Genomic DNA, 20,985 nt, shown 5'->3' with positions numbered 1-20,985 from the left:
TCTGATACTGTAATGGTGGATACATATCATTTACACAGTCATCAAAACCCATACAATGTACAACACAAAGTGAACCCGATGTAAAGTATGGACTTAAGTTAAAATAATGTATTAATACCGACTCATCAATTTTAAGGGGAAACTGGGGGAGGGAGGGTGAGAGGTTATATGGGACTCTGTACTTTCCACTCAAATTGTACTGTAAACCTAAAACTGCTTTTTTTTAAAAAAGCTATTAATTTAAAAAAAAGAAAGAATATAAAAGTTAAAAATAGTTTCTGATAAAGATTCATAATGTAAAAAAATTAAATCCTCTAAAGTAACTAGGTAGTGAGATGAGGAAGGGCTGATTACTGTGTATTAATTATTTCATTTTATACAAGGGAGGGACAATATATTTCATTTATGATGTTGATACTTAGAGAAACAGAGATGTGTGATTTGTAACTGAAAGGTATCACAAGTAGTATTAAAAAAACAGAATACATGCCTTCTGATCTAACAAACTGTCCATACAGTTAATGACATAATTCAAAGGAAAAATACTAGGACCCTTTTTTAAAAAGGGAACAGAAAACAACCAAACCACAGATGTCAAAAGTCCCAACATACCAGTTAGTACAATATTTGAAAAGCCTATTGAACATCCAGACTTCCAGGCAGAGTCAAAAGTAATCTAAAAACTGATTATATGAAATACTAATAAAACATAATGAAACAAGAAGGTTAAAAATTCAAAAAAAGCTGTACCTGGTATACGCTAATAAAAAGGAAGGATGAACTGCAAAAGTATTACCAGCCTAAGGAGAAACCAAGGTAAGAATGGAACAAAGAAAATGGCTGTACTAGATAGCAGGAAATGGACACAATGATGACATAACAAATAAATACTATTAAAATGTAATTAAAAAATTAGAAATTATAAAGTGAAACTGACAGAAAAAAACTGTCATGGCAAGTTTAATGCACTTCTGTATATCACAACATGCAGAAAAAATAAAGTTATAAACCTAGAGAATAGCAATCTCATAACACACATATATACTCTTGTTAAAATATTGCTGTATTCAGATATATATGTATACACACACACACAAACTATGTTTCCTAGAATCTATGAAATATGTATAAAAATGTTCCTCACTAAACTCCAAAATTAAGAAATTATTTAAATTACATACTTAGACAATACATAAGTGGTAGACAGTACATTAGAAATTATTTAAGTTATATACTTAAATACATAATAAACATCAAAATTATAATATAATTATTATAATACAAAAACAGTGAAAGTGGAAGTCAAAATTTTAACTACAGGCAGCTTAGAATAGTAGGTTTACAATACAGACTGCCCGACACCCTCTACCAGACGATACCACAGGACCCTTCTTTGAAAATAGCAACTGGTCTAAGAGATAAGATTTACAGATCCTGAAATTTGGGGAACCCCACCCCCAACTTATCATTATCTGATGAAGCCCACCAGGTATCAAGCCTCACACGTGCACACAAAATGTTCGATAATCTTAATGTCACACCTTATATATATATAAAGAGACATTGAAGAATCACCAAAGATTGGAGGAAAGCCCTAACATAAAACACAGGGGCCAAAACAAACAAAAAAGGTAGAGAGACAAGGTGATTAAAATTAATGAGTTTACTAGCAAAGTTGTAGGATACGAGGTTAATATACAAAATACAAATTGTACTCTTTCTTTATATTAGCAATTATCAAAAATTGAAATAAAAAATAGCATCAAGAAATAGGAAATAATTTGGGATAAATTTGACAGAGTGCAAGATCTGTATGCTGAGAGCGAAAAAACATTGCTGAGAAAGTTAGGAAGACCTAAAAAAACCCCAGAGATATATCTGTTCACAGATGAGAAGAAACAATATTTTTGAGAAGAAACAATATTTTTAAGATGACAATTCTCCCCAAATGATCTACAGGTTCAAATGAAATGCCAATTAAAATCCGAGCAGAATCCCAGCAGGCTGCTTTGGAGCAATTGACAAACAGATTCTAAAATTTTTATGGAAATGCGAAGAACCTAGAATAGCTGAAAAATTTTTAGACAAGAAAAGCAAAGCTGGACAACTAACACTAAATGATTTCAAGACCTATTATAAAGCAACGTGATCAACTCAGTGTGGTATTGGCATAAACATAAATTAATGGAACAGTATAGGGAACTCAGAAATATAAAACCCACATTTGACAAAGATGTCTATGGCAATTCAATGGAGAAAAGATACTTTTTTTGACAAATAGTATTGGAACAATTAAATATCTATATGCAAAAAGAAAAGGAACCTTGATCCCTTACTATGCATCATATACAAAAATTCACTCAGCATGAATCATAGACTCAAATGTTAGAGCTAAAACTATGAAACTTGTAGAAGAAAACATAGGAGAAAATCCATGTGACCTTGGTTTAGTAAAGATTTCTTAATTACAACTCAAAAGAAACCATTAACAAAACTTTTTAAATTGGACTTTATAAAAAAACAAAAACTTTTGCTCTTCAACAAACACTGTCAATAAAATATTTGAAGAAAATATCTGAAAAATATGTACCTGACAAAGGAAATCTACGTAGAACACATAAGGAATTCTTACAACTCAACAATGAAAAGACAGCTCAATTAAAAGCGAAAAGTAAAATTGGAATTTCACCAAAAGACACAAAGGATGGCCAATAATCACATGCAGAGATGCTCAACAAGTCATTAATTATTAGGGAAATGCAAACTAAAACCACAATGAGATGATACAACACACCCACCAGAATGACTAAAATTACAAAAACTTACCACATATCAATTATTGGCAATGATGTGGAGCAACTGGGACTCTTACACACTACTAGTAGAAATGGAAAACAGCATAACCATTTTGGAAAACAATCTGACAGTTCCTTAAAAAGTTAAATCTATACCTACCACTTTGCCCAAGCCATTCCACTCCTAGGTATTTATTTATCAAAAAGAAATAAAACTATATGTCCATACAAAGACTTGTATTAATACATGTGTATTCATAGCAGCTTTATTTGTAACAGCCAAAACTTGAAAAATCCAAACATCCATCAAAATATGAATGGATACACCATCTCTTGTTGCTTCCAAAGGTTTTTGTCTTTCAGCATTTTTACTACATTATGTATCTACAGATTTGTGTTTATCGTACATGAAATTCATTGAGCTTCCTGGTTGTGTAGATTTATGTTTTTCATCAAATTTGGGAAGTTTTCAACCATTATTTCTTTGAAAATTTTTTCTGCTCCCATCTCCCTCTCCTGTCCTCTTCTGCACATACTGGTGTGCTTCACAGTATCCCACATTTCCCCGATGCTCTGTTCATTTTATTCATTTTTTAAATCTGTTCTTCAGATTGTATAATCTCTATCAATCTATCTTCAAATTCACTGGTTCTTTCTTCTATGAGTTCAAGACGACTGCTGATTCTATGAATTTTTCATTTCAGAAGTGGAATCACTATGTTCACCATCTTGATTATTTGTATGGCTTCATAATTTATACATATGTCACAGTTTATCAAATTGTGCATTTTAAATATACTCACTTTACTATATGTCAATTATACCACACCCTAGAGCTGTAAAAAAATTAATCAATAAAATATCTTTAAATAACAATTTGTTAAAAGGGTGAGCTGCTTCGGTTTAATGAGTGGCAATCAGCTGACATCTCAATCTGAAAGCCCATCTCCATTTGTGAATTAAACTGCCCAAGGCTAAGCATACATTTTGTAGAACATTCAAATGTTTTCATTTATTTCTGGCAAAACAGAATCATTAATATAAAGGAGATTCCTATATAATTTTTAAATACTGTCTATTCCTTGTGTAAAAAATAGGAATACATAACTTGCTAAATACTGGTAAAATATTTCCCTAAATGGACAGGATATTTTGAAAAGTGCTTGCTCCTGGAAACCTGGGATGTAGACACTAAACCCAATGCATTATTTCTCAATTCATTAGTCAAATTTCTATTTCTCAACTTATTTTTTCTCAATTTACCATTTACTGTCTACTTCTCTCAAGTTTCTTTTTTTTTATTTTCCTTTTTTACTAGTGAATCCAGTGGGGGGGGGGGTCCTTGTAGAGAAAGATGACAAGAGCCAGGACTTGGGCCACACGTTGGTCTGCTGATTCCCTGATATAGCATCCCTGAGATTGGCAGCAGAGGAAAAGAAACGCTTGGAGACTATCCAGTCACAAATTCATACCAATAATTATCCCAACTCATTCAAGATTAGTTTTCATGTAAATTTAATCATGCAATCCAATCACCACCAAAGTCTAATACCAGGAATTTTAAATAGGATGGAAATGAGAAATAATAATTTTGGTTCAGAATATAGCTAAGGGCTGGAGGGCAGTGGATAGTCTGGTGGCAGCTGGTGCATGTATATGTGGGGGGTACGGTGGGTGGGTAATACAGGAAAGACAGAAAATGGAAGTGGGTATAAAAAGAAAAGAAAAAGGCTAACAAAGACATTAAGATATTTTTGTGTAATCTGCAACTATGCCTTGGGCACTGGTAAAAATGGTTGCTAGCATTGAAAAGTAACGATTAACAAGTCTTAAGCTTCCCTAATTTAGCTTAGTTCATCTTTCATTGCAGTCTTTCCCCTAATTAGAGACGGCAGAGAGAAAAAGAAAGCAGAAAAATGGGTATGGGTCTTCACCTACTCTTCTCTCATAACATCAGTATTTAAGGCATTTTTTACTCTGCTAGAGTTTCAGAATTTAAATTGTAAACATAGCATGTGATGAGATGAAAAATTAATATCATATCCTGGACTTCAAGTTTTTCATTTATAAAAGTTTAGAGCTGGATTTTCCTAAGTCTCTTTGACATTCTTTGACGATAGTTGTACATCTTAGAAGATAATATGTCTGTGGTATCTAAGTAGTAAATATACTACTTGATTTAATTACTAATTGGATCTAGTTTTTTTTTTTTAAACATTTTTATTGGAGTACAATTGCTTTACAATGATGTGTTAGTTTCTGCTTTATAACAAAGTGAATCAGCTATACATATATCCCCATATCTCCTCCCTCTTGCATCTCCCCCCCACCCTCACTATCCCACCCCTTTAAGTGGTCACAAAGCACCGAGCTGATCTCCCTGTGCTATGCAGCTGCTTCCCACTAGCTATCTATTACATTTGGTAGTGTATATATGTCCATGCCACTCTCTCACCCCCTCCCCATGTCCTCAAGTCCATTCTCTACATCTGCGTCTTTATTCCTGTCCTGCCCCTAGGTTCTTCAGAACTTTTTCTTTTTCTTTTAGATTCCATATATATGTGTTAGCGTAAGGTATTTGTTTTTCTGACTTACTTCACTCTGCATGACAGACTCTAGGTCCATCCACCTCACTACAAATAACTCAATTTCGTTTCATTTTATGGCTGAGTTAACATTCCCATATAAGTGCCACAGGTTCTTTACCCATTTATCTGTCGATGGACACTTAGGTTGCTTCCATGTCCTGGCTATTGTAAATAGAGCTGCAATGAACATTGTGGTACGTGACTCTTTTTGAATTATGGTTTTCTCAGGGTATATGCCCAGCAGTGGGACTGCTGGGTCATATGGTAGTTCTATTTTTAGTTTTTTAAGAAACCTCCATACTGTTTTCCATAGTGGCTGTATCAATTTACTCTCCGACCAACAGTACAAGAGGGTTCCCTTTTCTCCACACCCTTTCCGGCATTTATTGTTGTAGATTTTTTGATGATGGCCATTCTGACCGGTGTGAGATAATACCTCGTAGTTTTGGTTTGCATTTCTCTAATGATTAGTGATATTGAGCATTCTTTCATGTGTTTGTTAGCAATCTGTATATCTTCTTTGGAGAAATGTCTATTTAGGTCTTCTGCCCATTTTGGGGTTGGGTTGCTTGTTTTTTTGATATTGAGCTGTATGAACTGCTTGTAAATTTTGGAGATTAATCCTTTGTCAGTTGCTTCATTTGCAAATATTTTCTCCCATTCTGAGGGTTGTCTTTTCATCTGGTTTATGTTTTCCTTTGCTGTGCAAAAGCTTTTAAGTTTCATTAGGTCCCATTTTTTTTTTTTTTAATTCCATTTCTCTAGGAGGTGAGTCAAAAACAGAGTGTTCTGCCTATGTTTTCCTCTAAGAGTTTTATAGTGTCTGACCTTACATTTAGGTCTTTAATCCATTTTGAGATTATTTTTGTGTATGGTGTTAGGCAGTGTTCTAATTTCTTTTGTTCTTTTACATGTAGCTGTCCAGTTTTCCCAGCACCACTTATTGAAGAGGCTGTCTTTTCTCCATTGTATATTCTTGCCTCCTTTATCAAACATAGGTGACCATATGTGCGTGGGTTTATCTCTGGGTTTTCTATTCTGTTCCATTGATCTATATTTCTGTTTCTGTGCCAGTACCATACTGTCTTGATTACTGTAGCTTTGTAGTATAGTCTGAAGTCTGGGAGCTTGATTCCTCCAGCTCCATTTTTCTTTCCCAAGATTGCTTTGGCTATTTGGGGTCTTTTGTGTTTCCATACAAATTGTGAAATTTTTAGTTCTAGTTCTATTTTTTGCTCTAGTTTGTTTGGTCTGGTGGGTTTTTACCTTGCTCCTTCATCTGTGTGTTTTTCTGTCTTCTCATTTTGCTTAACTTACTATGTTTGGGGTCTTCTTTTCGCAGTTTGCAGGTTCATCGTTCCTGTTGTTTTTGGCGTCTGCCCCCAGTGGCTAAGGTTGGTTCAGTGGGTTGTGTAGGCTTCCTGGTGGAGGGGACTGTTGTCTGTGTTCTTGTGGATGAGGCTGTGTCTTTCTGGTGGGCAGGTCCACGTCAGGTGGTGTGTTTTGGGGTGTCTGTGGACTTATTATGATTTTAGGCAGCCTCTCTGCTAATGGGTGGGGTTGTGTTCCTGTCTTGCTAGTTGTTTGGCATAGGGTGTCCAGCACTGGAGCTTGCTGGTCGTTGAGTGGAGCTGGGTCTTAGCATTGAGATGGAGATCTCTGGGAGAGCTTTCACTGTTTTATATTACATGGAGCCGGGAGGTCTCTGGTGGACCAATGTCCTGAACTCAGCTCTCCCACCTCAGAAGCACAGGCCTGACACCCGGCCAGAGGATGAAGACCCTGTCAGCCACGCGGCTCAGAAGAAAGGGAGAAAGAAAGAAAGAAAAGAAAAGAAAAGAAAAGAAAAGAAAAGAAAAGAAAGGAAAAGAAAAGAAAAGGAAAGAAAAGAAAGAAAAGGAAAGAAAGTAAGAAAGGAAGGAAGGAAGGAAGGAAGGAAGGAAGGAAGGAAGGAAGAAAGAAAGAAAATAAAGTTTTTAAAATAAATTATTAAAATTAAAAAGTAATTAAAAAAAAGAAAGAAGAGAGCAACCAAACCCAACCCAAAAACAAAGCCACCAGTGATAACAACTAAAAACTATACTAATAAAAAAAAAGACAGAACCCTAGGACAAATGGTAAAAGCAAAGCTATACAGACAAAATCACACAAAGAAGCATACACACCCACAAAAAGAGAAAAGGGAAAAAATATATATATATCGATATATTAGAAAAAAAGAAGAGAGCAACCAAATCAATAAACAAATCTACCAATGATACTAAACTCTAAATACTAAGCTAAGATAAACATGAGACCAAAAACAAATTAGATGCAGAAAGCAAACCCCAAGTCTACAGTTGCTCCACAGTCCACCACCTCAATTTTGGGATGATTCGTTGTCTATTCATGTATTCCACAAATGCTGGGTACATCAAGTTGATTGTGGAGATTTAATCCGCTGCTCCTGAGGCTGCTGGGAGAGATTTCCCTTTCTCTTCTTTGTTCGCACAGCTCCTGGGGTTCAGCTTTGGATTTGGCCCCGCCTCTGCATGTAGGTCGCCTGAGGGTGTCTGTTTTTCACTCAGAGAGGACGGGGTTAAAGTAGCAGCTGATTCGTGGGTTCTGGTTCATTCAGGCAGGGGGAGGGAGGGGTAGGGAATGCGGGGCGAGGCCAGTGCAATGTTGCAACAGCCTGAGGCGTGCTGTGTGTTTGCCCGGGGACGTTGTCCCTGGATCACGGGACCCTGACAGTGGTGGGCCACAAGTGACCTGTGTTTTCACATGGGCTTCTTGGTGGCCGCAGCAGCAGCCTTAGTGTCTCATGCCCGTCTCTGGTGTCTGCGCTGATAGCCGCGGCTCGCGCCCGTCTCTGGAGCTCATTTAGGTGGTGCTCTGAATCCCCTCTCCTCACGCACCCTGAAACAATGTCCTCTTGCCTCTTAGACAGTTCCAGACTTTTTCCCGGACTCCCTCCTGGCTAGCTGTGGCGCACCAGACCCCTTCAGGCTGTGTTCACACAGCCAACCCCAGGCCTCTCCCTGGTATCTGACCTCCAAAGCCCGAGCCTCAGCTCCCAGCCTCGGCCCACCCCGGCAGGTGAGCAGACAAGCCTCTTGGGCTGGTTAGTGCTGGTTGGTACCGATCCTCTGTGTGGGAATCTCTCCGCTTTGCCCTCTGCACCCCTGTTGCTGCGCTCTCCTCCGTGGTTCCGAAGCTTCCCTGCCTCCACCCCCCATCTCCACCAGTGAAGAGGCTTCCTAGTGTGTGGAAACTTTTCCTCCTTCACAGCTCCCTCCCAGAGGTGTAGGTCCTGTCCCTATTCTTTTGTCTCTGTTTATTCTTTTTTCTTTTGCCCTACCCAGGTACGTGGGGAGTTTCTTGCCTTTTGGGAGGTCTGAGGTCTTCTGCCAGTGCTCAGTAAGTGTTCTGTAGGAGTTGTTCCACATGTAGATGTACTTCTGATGTATTTGTGGGGAGGAAGGTGAACTCCACACCTTACTCCTCCACCATCTTGAAGGACTCAACTGGATCTAATTCTAATTAAGAACTTCAGTTGTTTTTTTTCGTTTTTTAATAAATTTTATTTATTTATGGCTGCATTGGGTCATTGTTGCTGCATGTGTGCTTTCTGTAATTGCCACGAGCGGGGGCTACTCTTTGTTGCAGTGCGCGGGCTTCTCATCGCGGTGGCTTCTCTTGTTGCGGAGCACAGGCTCTAGGCACGCAGGCTTCAGTAGTTCTGGTGCATGGGCTCAGCAGTTGTGGCTCGCAATCTCTAGAGTGCAGGCTCAGTAGTTGTGGCACACGGGCTTAGCTGCTCCGCGCCATGTGGGATCTTCCTGAACCAGGGCTCGAACCCGTGTCCCCTGCATTGGCAGGTGGATTCCCAACCAGTGCGCCACCAGGGAAGTCCCCAACAACTTCAGTTTTAAATAAAGAAGTTTGGACTTCCCTGGTGGCTCAGTTCTAATATTAGAACTGTAATATTATTGCCTATATAGAAAATTTGGTGTAGTATCCATGTATTTTATTTGCCCATTCACACAAAAGTGTATTTCAGAAATGCACTTATATTTAACGAACAGTCTGAATCTTGAATTAATTATAAATATGATAATAATTTAGCTGATAAAACTTCCATAATTTTGAGTCTAATAATTACATAAAAGGACTTTCCTTGCATCTAATATTTTAACACTATTCAACAACAGACTTGCCTGAATTCTACTACCAACATTTGTTTATCAAGTAGTTAGATCTAGTTTTATATTCTTCCAATAAATTTTCAAAAGAGGTATCTAGGGGCTTCCCTCGTGGCGCAGTGGTTGACAGTCCGCCTGCCGATGCAGGGGACACGGGTTCGTGCCCCGGTCCGGGAAGATCCCACGTGCCGCAGAGCGGCTAGGCCTGTGAGCCATGGCCGCTGACCCTGCGTGTCCAGAACCTGTGCGTCCAGAGCCTGTGTTCCGCAACGGGAGAGGCCACAACAGTGAGAGGCCTGCGAACCGCGCCCCCCCGCCCCCAAAAAAAGAGGTATCTAAATTTTAAGGAAATATTTCTATGCTGACAACAGTATGCTGGAAATACATTCTGTTTTATATAAGCAACAATTCCATGGAAGCTCAAGGAAATCAGCATATTCTTCATGAGTAACATGAAGGCAAGAAGAATCTACAGGCAGAACAAGTTTATTTTCTAATTTATTCAGAGTAACCACTCTATATCTACTATTATGTTCTTCATATCCAGTACATATTCTCTTAATACAAGTTAGCTGTAAAATAAAAATAATCTTGTATGAGTAAATTTTATAAATAATGCCTAAACGTCAATTTTGAAAAAGTAGGTTTTCTATATGGAAAGATAAAAAACACATGCTCTTGAATATTCCAGACTCTCAGTAATATTCTACTTTAAATACAAGGTGTTGAGTAATTGAATTTATTCATTTTTTTCATTCAGGGGGATCTACTGGTATTGGAAAATTTGAAGTGGCTTTCAAAACAAACACAAAAGAAATGTCAGTGGATATTAAATTAAAATATTATCTGTAGAGTGATTTACAGTTTACAGAGTGCTTTTATATATATATTCTTATTTGCTTCAATAACCTGTGAGGTATGAGAGGTTTTTACCCAGGATTTGGGCAGGCAGGGAGAAGGAGGAGGTCAGGGACCAAGACACTCGGTTCTTCCAAATCTGCGTCTTGCTTCACAGATACCACAGTCTATAAGGAACTGATGCCATTCGTCACTAAACATCAGAGATAAGCATGTGGCCCAGGGTGGCATTTACTTTGAGGTATCATTTGAGGCTTTTGTACTTTTAGTTTGGAAATTGCCAGAAGAGTGAATACCAAGTTCTACGGCAGGTAAGAAAATATCAATATATCAGCTGCTTGTTATCAAAGATCAATTTAATTCAACAAATATTACTGAATCACCACAAAGCACTAGGTGAACATTTGAAATATACAGTCAAACAAACATACAGGGGGCTTAATCATCTTCTCCTACTACTTGTGAAGCTGTCTTTGGTGGACTTGTTTCAGGACTCCTACATATAGTCTGTTGGGAAATCTAACTATCAGGAAATTATTCTTCAGTTCTTTTCAACAGGGTAACAGTAAGTGTCTAACGGGAGAATCTGTCAGATTATCTGAAAAGTGCCCCAATTAAACTAAACTGCATGTCCAAAGTTAACAACTAAGAAACCACTAAAATCTTAAATAATGTTCACTATTTTATCATTCAGAGTACTGATTAGTAAACCAGTTACTGAGCCAGAAGAGAACTGTCTTCAAATAAAAACAAGCAAAACCAAACCAAATCGAACTCTTATCTCCAAGCCCTGGGGCTTTTAAAGTAGGGTAACTGTACTTTTTATTGTCCGAAGAGGACCCACTTCTAAGACTAAAAGAGAGTGCAATTAATAATTAGGCATAAACTGGGACTGTCCATGCAAAACAGAATGTATGGTCTCCCTATTCATAAGACACATGTCCCAGTCCATCCTGTTCTAAGAAGATTACAAAAACAGAAAAACAGGAAGCCAGAGGGAACTCAAAGCAAGGAAATAAACAAGAAAAAACCTTTTACAAAGCAAGTTTTCCCTCGGTTTTACAAATCAATTTGAATATTAATAATATTTTACTTAAACCAGGGTAAAGAGTGGGGGCAGAGGTGGCAAAATAAGGAGGACTGGTTAAAGTAAATTTATGAAGCAGTCAGGCACACCAGATCCCTTCCCCTATCCCAGCAAAGTACTGGGATTTTCTTAAGAACATAAAGCAGTGGTTCCCTGTGCAGGTGACACTGGGCACAGCTGAGTAGAGTACATACTATACTGAAAACAACAGTTCAGGTGAATGCATATATCCAGGATGCTGAATGCTTGGTTCCTAGAATGTTGGCAGCCAGGCCTTCATTCTCAAGCCAAGAGACTTGTAAAGAGTCTTCTCTGAGAAATCTGACCAGTCTCAACAGAAAGACCTAAAGTTATTGACACAGAAGGTTCCTCAATGAAATGTATTAGTCAGATAACCCTACTGTGAAAATTGTAATCAATAAGCCCCCTCTCATATGTTCATAGCTTCCAATCAGCTTTTTCATGTCTCACTATTAAATATGAACACACAAAAACTGCCAGACATCTAATGAAAGACTCTAATATAAAAGACAGAGGCCAGAAAAAATATATAACGAATAGATAAATGCAGTTTTGGAGCAAAGAAAGGAAAAAGAATTTTTTTTAATCTATTAGTATTTTTCTCACAGAGACAAAAGAACATTTTACAACTATGTAACAAGAGCAAGGTAGTATAAAAAGAACATGCAGAGAAGTTAAAAAAAAGGGGTTCTTTGAAATGACAAACTCATAGAAGGATTAAAAGATAAAGCTGAGGAACTCTTCACAGAAAGTAGAACAAAAAATAAAAAAGATGAGTAATAGGAGAGATAAGAAAATTAAAGATCTAACATCAAATTAATAGGAGTTCCCCAAAAATGGTGAAGAAATCATCAACAAAAGGATTCAAGAAAATTTTACAGAAATAAAAGGAGAGGATTTTCCAATACAAAGAACCTTCAAAGCATCAGCAAAAATGTAAAAAGACCCATGCCAGGGCAGATTATTGTAAATTTTCAGAACACTGGGATAAACAGGAGATCTGAAAAGTTTTCAGAGAGTAAAACAAGTCACAAAAGACTTAGTCTCATCAATAGCAACACTGAAAGCTGGAAAACAATGGAGAAATGTCTTTAAAATTTTGCAGGAAAATTATTTCCACCTGGAATTCTATACCCAGTCAAGCTACCAATCAAGTATGAGAGAAACATAAAGACATTTTCAGATATGCAAAGTTGAAGAACGTTTACATGCAAGCTTTCTCAGGAAGCTACTGGGAGACTAATACCAGGAAAATGAGAGAATAAACCAAGAAAGAGGAAGACGCGGAATACGGAAAACAGGAAACCCAATGTGGGGGGAGGTGAAGGGAGATCCTCAGACCACAGCTCTGTGCCTAGTGTGGGAACAACCAGTTCAGATTAGAGGCTTAGAGAAGACAAAACCAATAAAACACAAAGGGTCTGGAAGTCTCCCAATGAAAATTAGACAGTTGGTGAAAGTGAACAAAAGAAACAAGATGATTATTAACTCTAAAAACATGTTTAAAAACACAGAAAAACAAAAAGGACAGAAAAAGCAAAGTGATCATAGTTCACCACATGGCTCAGCTGTGAAAAGCACTTATATAACTATAATAGTATAAATACTCAACAATGACTTAACAAAATCAGGATAAAATTTATATTGGGAGATTGGGGATATAAAAATGATATAGTAGGGGTAGAAGGAAGCAAGCAAGCAAAATCATCTCCTATAGATAGGAATCTATAATGCCAAAAACTCTAAAATCAAGAAAGCAGTACAGCCATGATCTCTAGAAAATGGACTAATCAACTAAAAGCCAGAGGATCAAAGTGCAGAAGAGGAAATAAGGCACCCCAGGGAGGAGACGTGCTTGCTGTTTTTTGTAACAATCTTATAGAACAACTGGTCTCTAAACAATAAATATGCATAAAATTTTTCTTAAACTACTTGATAAAAACAAAGAAAGAAATGAGGGGAATTATTAGAAAAAGAAAAAAGAAAATCTCTATGACATTTTAATTTAAATATCAAATGGCTTCAGGTTTCAGTTTGTATCAAAGTGTTTTTCCCATGGTTAAACCCACATCAATGTATATGTTCCCTAAATATGACTATCTACTCTCACCCACCCATACTCTTCCAGTGTGATTACAGACAGGGAATTTCCTAAATCTTACCTCAAGCAGAGCTGCTGCAGGATCACCCTGTAGACTTTTTCCTAGTTTGTCCACCTCATCTAACAGGAACACTGGATTGTTCACCCCAACAGTCTTCAAGCCATTGATTATCCGGCCAGGCATGCTGCCAACATAGGTGCGTCTGCAGAAGGCGAATAGTAGATTAGCAACAGGGAGATGGCAGAGCAGTATCACTTAGAAATCGAAACTCTGGACTGGGAAACAGTCATTTAGTTATCACAGGAATATAGCAAAGAGATACTGTAAATTTTAAAAGCCCTGTGATATATCAAAGAGTTACGAGATTCAATTCTTATCTTATTTTCTATTGAATTCTGGCTGTAAATTACCCATGATATTAGAAACACTGTATCTAATTTTTGCCACTTAGTGAAACTGAAAAAAATTATCCTTAAATCACATAGTTATGATTCTTACTCTTTGAGATTCTAAAACTTCCAAAGAGTCCTATGAATTTAATTCCCACATTTTTCTTAGTTTTTCTGGGCACCTCCCTGGCACTTACCAAACCCCAACATAACTACCTTCTTACAAACTGAAATGGCTGACTCAGAACTGGCTAAAACATCATCACCATCTTCATAAAGGAAATCAGAATTGGTTCAAAGGACCACTCAAAATGTAGGCCTCTCCCCAAAAAAAGAAAGAAAAATTCCAACTTTTTTATATTCAGAAGGAATAATTTGTTATTCACTGTAGTAAGAGGACCTGGGGCCAACAGTATTTATATCAGAATTCCATTAATTCTGGCCTTTTGAATAAAACTGTGTTCACCCTATATACACTGATTGGCATAACCAAGCTCAGCCAGACATTAGGTCATGCATTCAAATGTTAGAGGCTGCTTTAACATATCTCAACAAGAATCATCTACATAATTGACAAATGCACAACGTGACATGAAATAAAAATATGCTTGTCAAACTGAAAAAAGTGCCTTTTCTACAAAGCCAGCAAAACTTTATTTTAAGCAGCAGTTTACTAATTTTAGTTACAACCTTGCTGCCTAAGCCATGAGCAAATCAAATGCTGTTTGTGAACAGGCATAAAAGGGTGAATGCCTGCAAGAAACAAACCAAGGGCAAGTGGAACAGCGGCCGTATCTCATGATCTGCACAAAGCCAGCTCACGGAGCAGTTCTGCCACATGACTGGTATAAAGTAGGACAGAGTAAACAGTGACCTTTGAAAAGACAAGAAAGCCTTAAAAATATCGTGGGAATGCCTTTCATCTTGGGGAGTGATCAAGGCCCTGGAACCAGATACAGTAAATACTGTCAACTTATAATAAGGAGTTAGCACACTTCAAGATTTCAGAACAGGATATAGGAACGACAAGACTCACGATTAATAAATTCTCTGAAATTCTCTCTCTAGAGAACTTACAGATTTGTCAGCCTTCTGTGAATAAGTAGGGAAGGGAAATTAAAAACAAAACAAAAAAACCTCAACGCCTCTAAGGGTCATTCCTTAAAAGAAAGGGCATTAATTTATTTTCCCTTACTGCTTTTGATAGGCAGATTTCAAAAACAGGTACTTGCAATTCTAGACCTAAAGTCATGGAGAGAAAATAATATTCTAGGCAGCTGCCCTTTCTAAAGAAGAAGCGGAAATCTAGGTACTAGTCACAGTATACAAACAACTCCTCCTAAACTTTCTACTGCTTCCCAGAATCTAGAGAATAAGGTCCAAATTCCTTTGTCTGGAATTCAAGGCTCTTCACAATCCAGTCCCCACCAGCTTTCCTAACTTGCTGCCCTTATGCTCTTGCTTCATCCACAATAAAGGTCCTATTAATAGCCCTTACGCTTTTTTATCTTTGTTAATATGGTGCCTTCCTGCCCTTAATACTCTCCCCACCTAGGTAAATCCCAGAAATTCTACCAAACTTTTCCTGACCACCCCTCACAAAGTGATCTTTCCAATACTGTAATGTCTGCAACATTTACTGGCCCTACAATTTGCCTGATTCATACTTACAACCTAGGTTTTATCCATGGGTACCAAGCATATTGCCTCCACTAAAGAGTCAGTGAGCATTCTGAGGACAGAAAGTAGGTCTAAATACAGATTAGATGCTACATATAGAGTTGTAAGATTGTTCCCCAAACAAAAGTTTGTTTCTCCTATTTGTTTAAGGACAACAGATCAACAATGATAGCACCCAAAGTATCTTTCTATCACCATTGTTAAGGTCATATAAGTCTCTGAGTACTGCTTTGCATAAATAACATGACCCAAGCCTCAGTTTCCTCATCTGCTAAAATGGGGATAGTAACAGTGCCAACCTGATGGATTATATGAGATCACGAGAGAACATAATAGGTAAAGCACAAAGCACAGTATGTGGCACATGGTAAGCTTTCAAAAGATGTTAATTATAATTGTTATTAGTAATAGCTACTTAAAGTCAACTTCTAATTTCCTAGAAAAAATACAAAAGCAGAAATCAATACACCTAAATTTGGATCCCATTTCAATCTCTGTCTCATGGAAGCAACTCTTTTTTTTTCAATTAATTTTTTTTTTTTTTTTGGCTGCGTTGGATCTTTGTTGCTGTGCGCCCGGCATTGCGGTGCGTGGGCTTCTCATTTTGCGGAGGATGGGCCCTAGGCACGCGGGCTTCAGTAGCTCAGTAGTTGTGGTGCACGGGCTTAGTTGCTCTGCTATGCATGTGGTATCTTCCCAGACCAGGGCTCGAACCCATGTCCCCTGCATTGGCAGACAGATTCTTAACTACTGCGCCACCAGGTAAGTTCCAGAAGCAACTCTTATAAATGTCTTTTCATAGTGAAACCAAGCCCCCCAAACCAAGTTCTCTTACCGAGTTTATGATTAATCTCTCTATCCAAAACTTTACTCCTTTTCTTATCCCCTCTGACCTCAATCCTGCCAACACTGGTCAACCAGAGTCGGATGACTGAAATTGCTGTTGTCAATAACATTGTTAATGTACTGAAATCACTGTTATAGATCTTATCATTAACATACAAACTCAGGTTATTTCTCCAGGGCAAGATGAGCCAGGGACTACCTGGCCAGAGAATTGTAAACCAGAGACATCCTGACTCCTGAAACTATGATTAGGAAATGTCACAAGATGATAATTAACCCCAGCCTTTTTGTTCTTTGCCTTTTAAAAAAACCCTCAGTCAAAGATCAACTGGAATTGGATCTGGGGTTTGTCTCCCATGCGTTTGCTTGGCGCCCTGCAATAAACCCTTCCTTTGCTACAAACCCACTGTCAGAGCTCAGCTTTCTGTGCTGTGAGCAAACGAGCCCTTTGCTCAGTTACAACAGCAACAAGTGTGCTCAATGCCTCCAGAGTTCCTTAATCACAGGTGACATCCTCAAATGTGTACCACTAGTCTAGATGTCAAACCAAGACAACTATTATCAGAGCCTGTAAGCTACTGAAAATATCTATAATGTGCTTGTCTTTTGCCACAAAGTATGCGTAACAGGCAATTCACTAACTGAAGTTACAGAATAAACTTTGAATAAATCTTTGGAATATGAATCCGACGGTGAAAAATGTAGCAACACACAAATGAAAATGTTCTCTTTCAACATCACTCAACAAACACAAACATTTAAAAGAACAAATTAGCATACCAAAATATCCTACTGAGAAACTACATTAAGTAGGAAATAAATGAAACTAGTATTCTTTTACAAACTATAACTTTTTTGAGGGCAAAATACTGTCTTTTCTATGTTCTTCCTTGTGATACAACATCTAGAAAGCAATGTAGCACAATATAGGAAAGTCTGCAAAGAATGTATCATTTTAATTACTTATTATTCAGCCTGAATACGTAATTACCTAGGAGTTTTTCTTAAAGTACACAAGTGAACTAAATAACATATGGATTCATAAGTATAATTATTACAGGCAGTTCACAGGTTTATCAGGACAATTCAACTAGTGTATAAGATACACAAAAACAAAAGTGTCTATACAGTTCAAAATTTTAATTTACAAGATCAGCATTTTTAATTTTCCAAAAAGTAGTCTGTGTTATACTTCAAAAAACAACTACACAAAATTACAATATCATCTATTTACAGCTCTATGGTAACCAACTATTTTACTACTCTGCATCATCCCTAGATATATTCAAATCTAATGTAATCCAAGAAGCTGGTCATTCTGTCACTGCCAAGGATATCAGGATAAATGTCAGGAATAAGGGGTGTTTTACTCACCTCTTTTCCAGCATGTAGAGAGGGAGAAAAGCAGGCATTTACCATCAATTTTTTCATGCCTATCCAATTAAGGAGCTCTTATGGGCTATAACACAAACTATTAAAGTGATATTTACAAACAATTTGTAATATAAAAAGTTTATGTTACAATGCTAAGTGGAAAGGGTAGGATAATTCTGTTGCTTTAAAAAAAATGGCAAAAGCTGCCCAATGAAAAGTTGGGCAGGAAATAAAATGTTAAAGGTGATTACCTTTGTATGGTAGAAAAACATGAGAATTTTTTTCCTTTTATTTTTCTAATTTTCTACCAAGGGTGTACATATATACCTCTCAAGTTGGCAAAAGCAATAAACCTAAAAGAGATCCTAATGATTTCTTTTTAAAAAAGAAAGTCTTTAAGGAACTAAAAATAGTCTTTAATATAGCATGTCTAAACAAATCAAATTGTTCTTACAGCAGTCATTCCTAAATCATTTGCATGGATGTGCTCATCTAAAGGACTGCATGACTTCCAACACGTTTTAATCCTACTTGAACTCACGCAGCACTTAGAGAGCACTTACCACGTTTGGCACTGTGCTTGGCAGCACAGACTGATACAGAGGAGTATAAGACATGTGAAAACGCCTACCCTACAGAGCTCCTACTTTTAATATATCTATGTTTTACCTCTATAGGAATATATTAGAAATGCCAGAGGCCTGTATTATTTGATCACTGAAGAGCACAATAGACAGTACGTAGTCAGTTCAGAGGAGAATAGGATCATCACTGACTGCACTTATCTTAATGGAGGAAGCCTTGGGCTGGGGCCTCAAGATAACCTGAAAGTTTTTCGGAGGCAAAGAAGAGCTGCAGGGCTTCCCTGGTGGCGCAGTGGTTGAGAGTCCGCCTGCCGATGCAGGGCACGCAGGTTCGTGCCCCGGTCCGGGAAGATCCCACATGCCGCGGAGCGGCTGGGCCCATGAGCCATGGCAGCTGAGCCTGCGCGTCCGGAGCCTGTGCTCCGCAACGGGAGAGGTCACGGCAGTGAGAGGCCCGCGTACCGCAAAAAAAAAAAAAAAGAAGAGCTGCATACAAATATAGGTTATAAAGGAGGCTAGTGAGCAAACCGTAACATGTCTGGCATACCATGCTAAAAATATTTTAAAGGCTTGCTGCTTCAGGTATTTTTCCCTAATAATGAAACAGCAAATTTATTTAAAACATCATTATTTCAGGTTACATATGAAAATTTATCAGTGTGGAAAGAAAAGTTCATTTTTCTTCTCATCTTGTTTAAGAATTGAGCCAAGAATTTCTTACAATGATAGAACTTTATCATCTGAACAAACAGCTGGTCAGTGACTTCCAGTTACTCTCAACAATAACTTGAGAAATATCGCAACAGTAGTATATTTCACTGAGGAACAGCTAATGAAAAAAGATCGTTATAGAAACATGATTTCAAAAAACTTCATCCTAAAAGAAGTCACTTTATACTTAATGTCTATGAACTGATTTAAATTATTTAAATATAATATTTAAATATAAAAATGTAAGTCATAAAAACTGATAGATGGGAAGAGAGATTCTATGGCTTATAAAAGTAGACAGAAAAATCCCAATGGAGATAATGAGAAACGTTAAATTGAAAAAAATGCATTAGTTAATATGGAGCATAAACATGACTATTCTTCCTCTAATCCACTTAAAATAATATGAACCAAAACAATGGGCCAATATTTAGTCAGATCACTATATTTTCCCAGTTTAAGATTTAAATGTAAACCAAGTCTTTTTTTTTCTTCCCCATCTTTCACCTCATTATCGTTTTAACTCTAAAAGACATATCTTAGGTTGTTTTAAAAATAAATTCCTAACTTATTAGCACCTTACTCCACATAAACAGGTACTTCTACCAAAAGGCTGGAGCTCCATGCATGGGAAAATGGGGAAAGTGAGTGACAGAATCGAGAATAAGCAAGGAAGATAACAGAACGCAGCTCTGTTTTTCCTTGGCTATTTTAAGGCTGCAGAACAGTGGTGCCTACTCACAAGCTGGGGAAAAACAAAACTCTGCATGAACTCTACTTGTGGGCATGTGACCGGTACTTAAATGCCAAGACCTGGGTGTTCCCAAATGCCCACACACTCCACCCCGTGGCTGTGCTATAATCCTCTGCCGTTCTCTCCCCTCCTATCACCTCCTCCAACCCACAACTCTGACACAAGCGCATACTCTGCTCTCAACCCCCTCCCCTAAACCACCACACCCCACGCTCCACCTGCTTCCAAACAGGTTTTCAAACAGAAATTTTCACCAGGCTTTGATAATTTAGTGGGTAGCTGGGTAGTAAGTCCCCAGTAGCACAAGGGCAGATGGCTCTAGTGTTTAGTGAAACATCTGGTACAGGGATGGCTAGTGAGTACATGCTTACCAGCAAGGTGTATCAAAAATCAGGCTTAGTAGAATGAGTCATAGACAAACCCACAAACCTTTTATTTGGCAACAATCATAACCTCAATTCGCACCACACATTTCTTTTTTTTTTTTTTTTTTGCGGTACGCGGGTCCCTCACTGTTGTGGCCTCTCCCGTTGCAGACCACAGGCTCCGGACGCGCAGGCTCAGCGGCTATGGCTCACGGGCCTAGTTGCTCCGTGTCATGTGGGATCTTCCTGGACCGGGGCATGAACCCGTGTCCCCTGCATCGGCAGGCGGACTCTCAACCACTGCGCCACCAGGGAAGCCCCACACATTTCTAAAAAGCTTATATTTACACATATTTTAGGAAAATACACAAGTTCCTTTCACAAAAGACTCATAAAGAAAATAAATTCTCATTTTCTTTAGGTTCAATCCTCTTAACAATAGTCACACACAGGAAAGGATACTCACTTGAAAAAAAGAGAACAAATTTTAGGTCTATCAGTTTCAGTAAAGATTGAAAACAGAGATCTGTTTAAACCCAACAATGCTCATAAGAAGTGGTGGGGATTATGACATTACATACTGCCTACCAGCAGGCATCATAAAAAAACATTTTCCACAATTCTGCCACATAAATTAAATAATAATG

General features: G+C 37.9%; 1 protein-coding gene across 1 annotated transcript in view; it reads right to left on the bottom strand.

The window, feature by feature from the left end:
* LONP2 (lon peptidase 2, peroxisomal) overlaps positions 1–20,985 on the bottom strand; it is a 95,692-nt gene that overhangs the window by 48,964 nt on the left and 25,743 nt on the right. Inside the window, exon 8 of the mRNA XM_059999832.1 lies at positions 13,696–13,837. Within this exon, the coding sequence (XP_059855815.1) occupies positions 13,696–13,837 (142 nt within the window). The remainder of the gene's footprint in view (positions 1–13,695; positions 13,838–20,985) is intronic.

The sequence above is a fragment of the Delphinus delphis genome, chromosome 20, assembly GCF_949987515.2.
Source record: "Delphinus delphis chromosome 20, mDelDel1.2, whole genome shotgun sequence".
Taxonomy (NCBI): Eukaryota; Metazoa; Chordata; class Mammalia; order Artiodactyla; family Delphinidae; genus Delphinus; species Delphinus delphis.
Note: the sequence above shows the minus strand (reverse complement) of the source record. Positions and strands in the feature narration are given on the sequence as shown.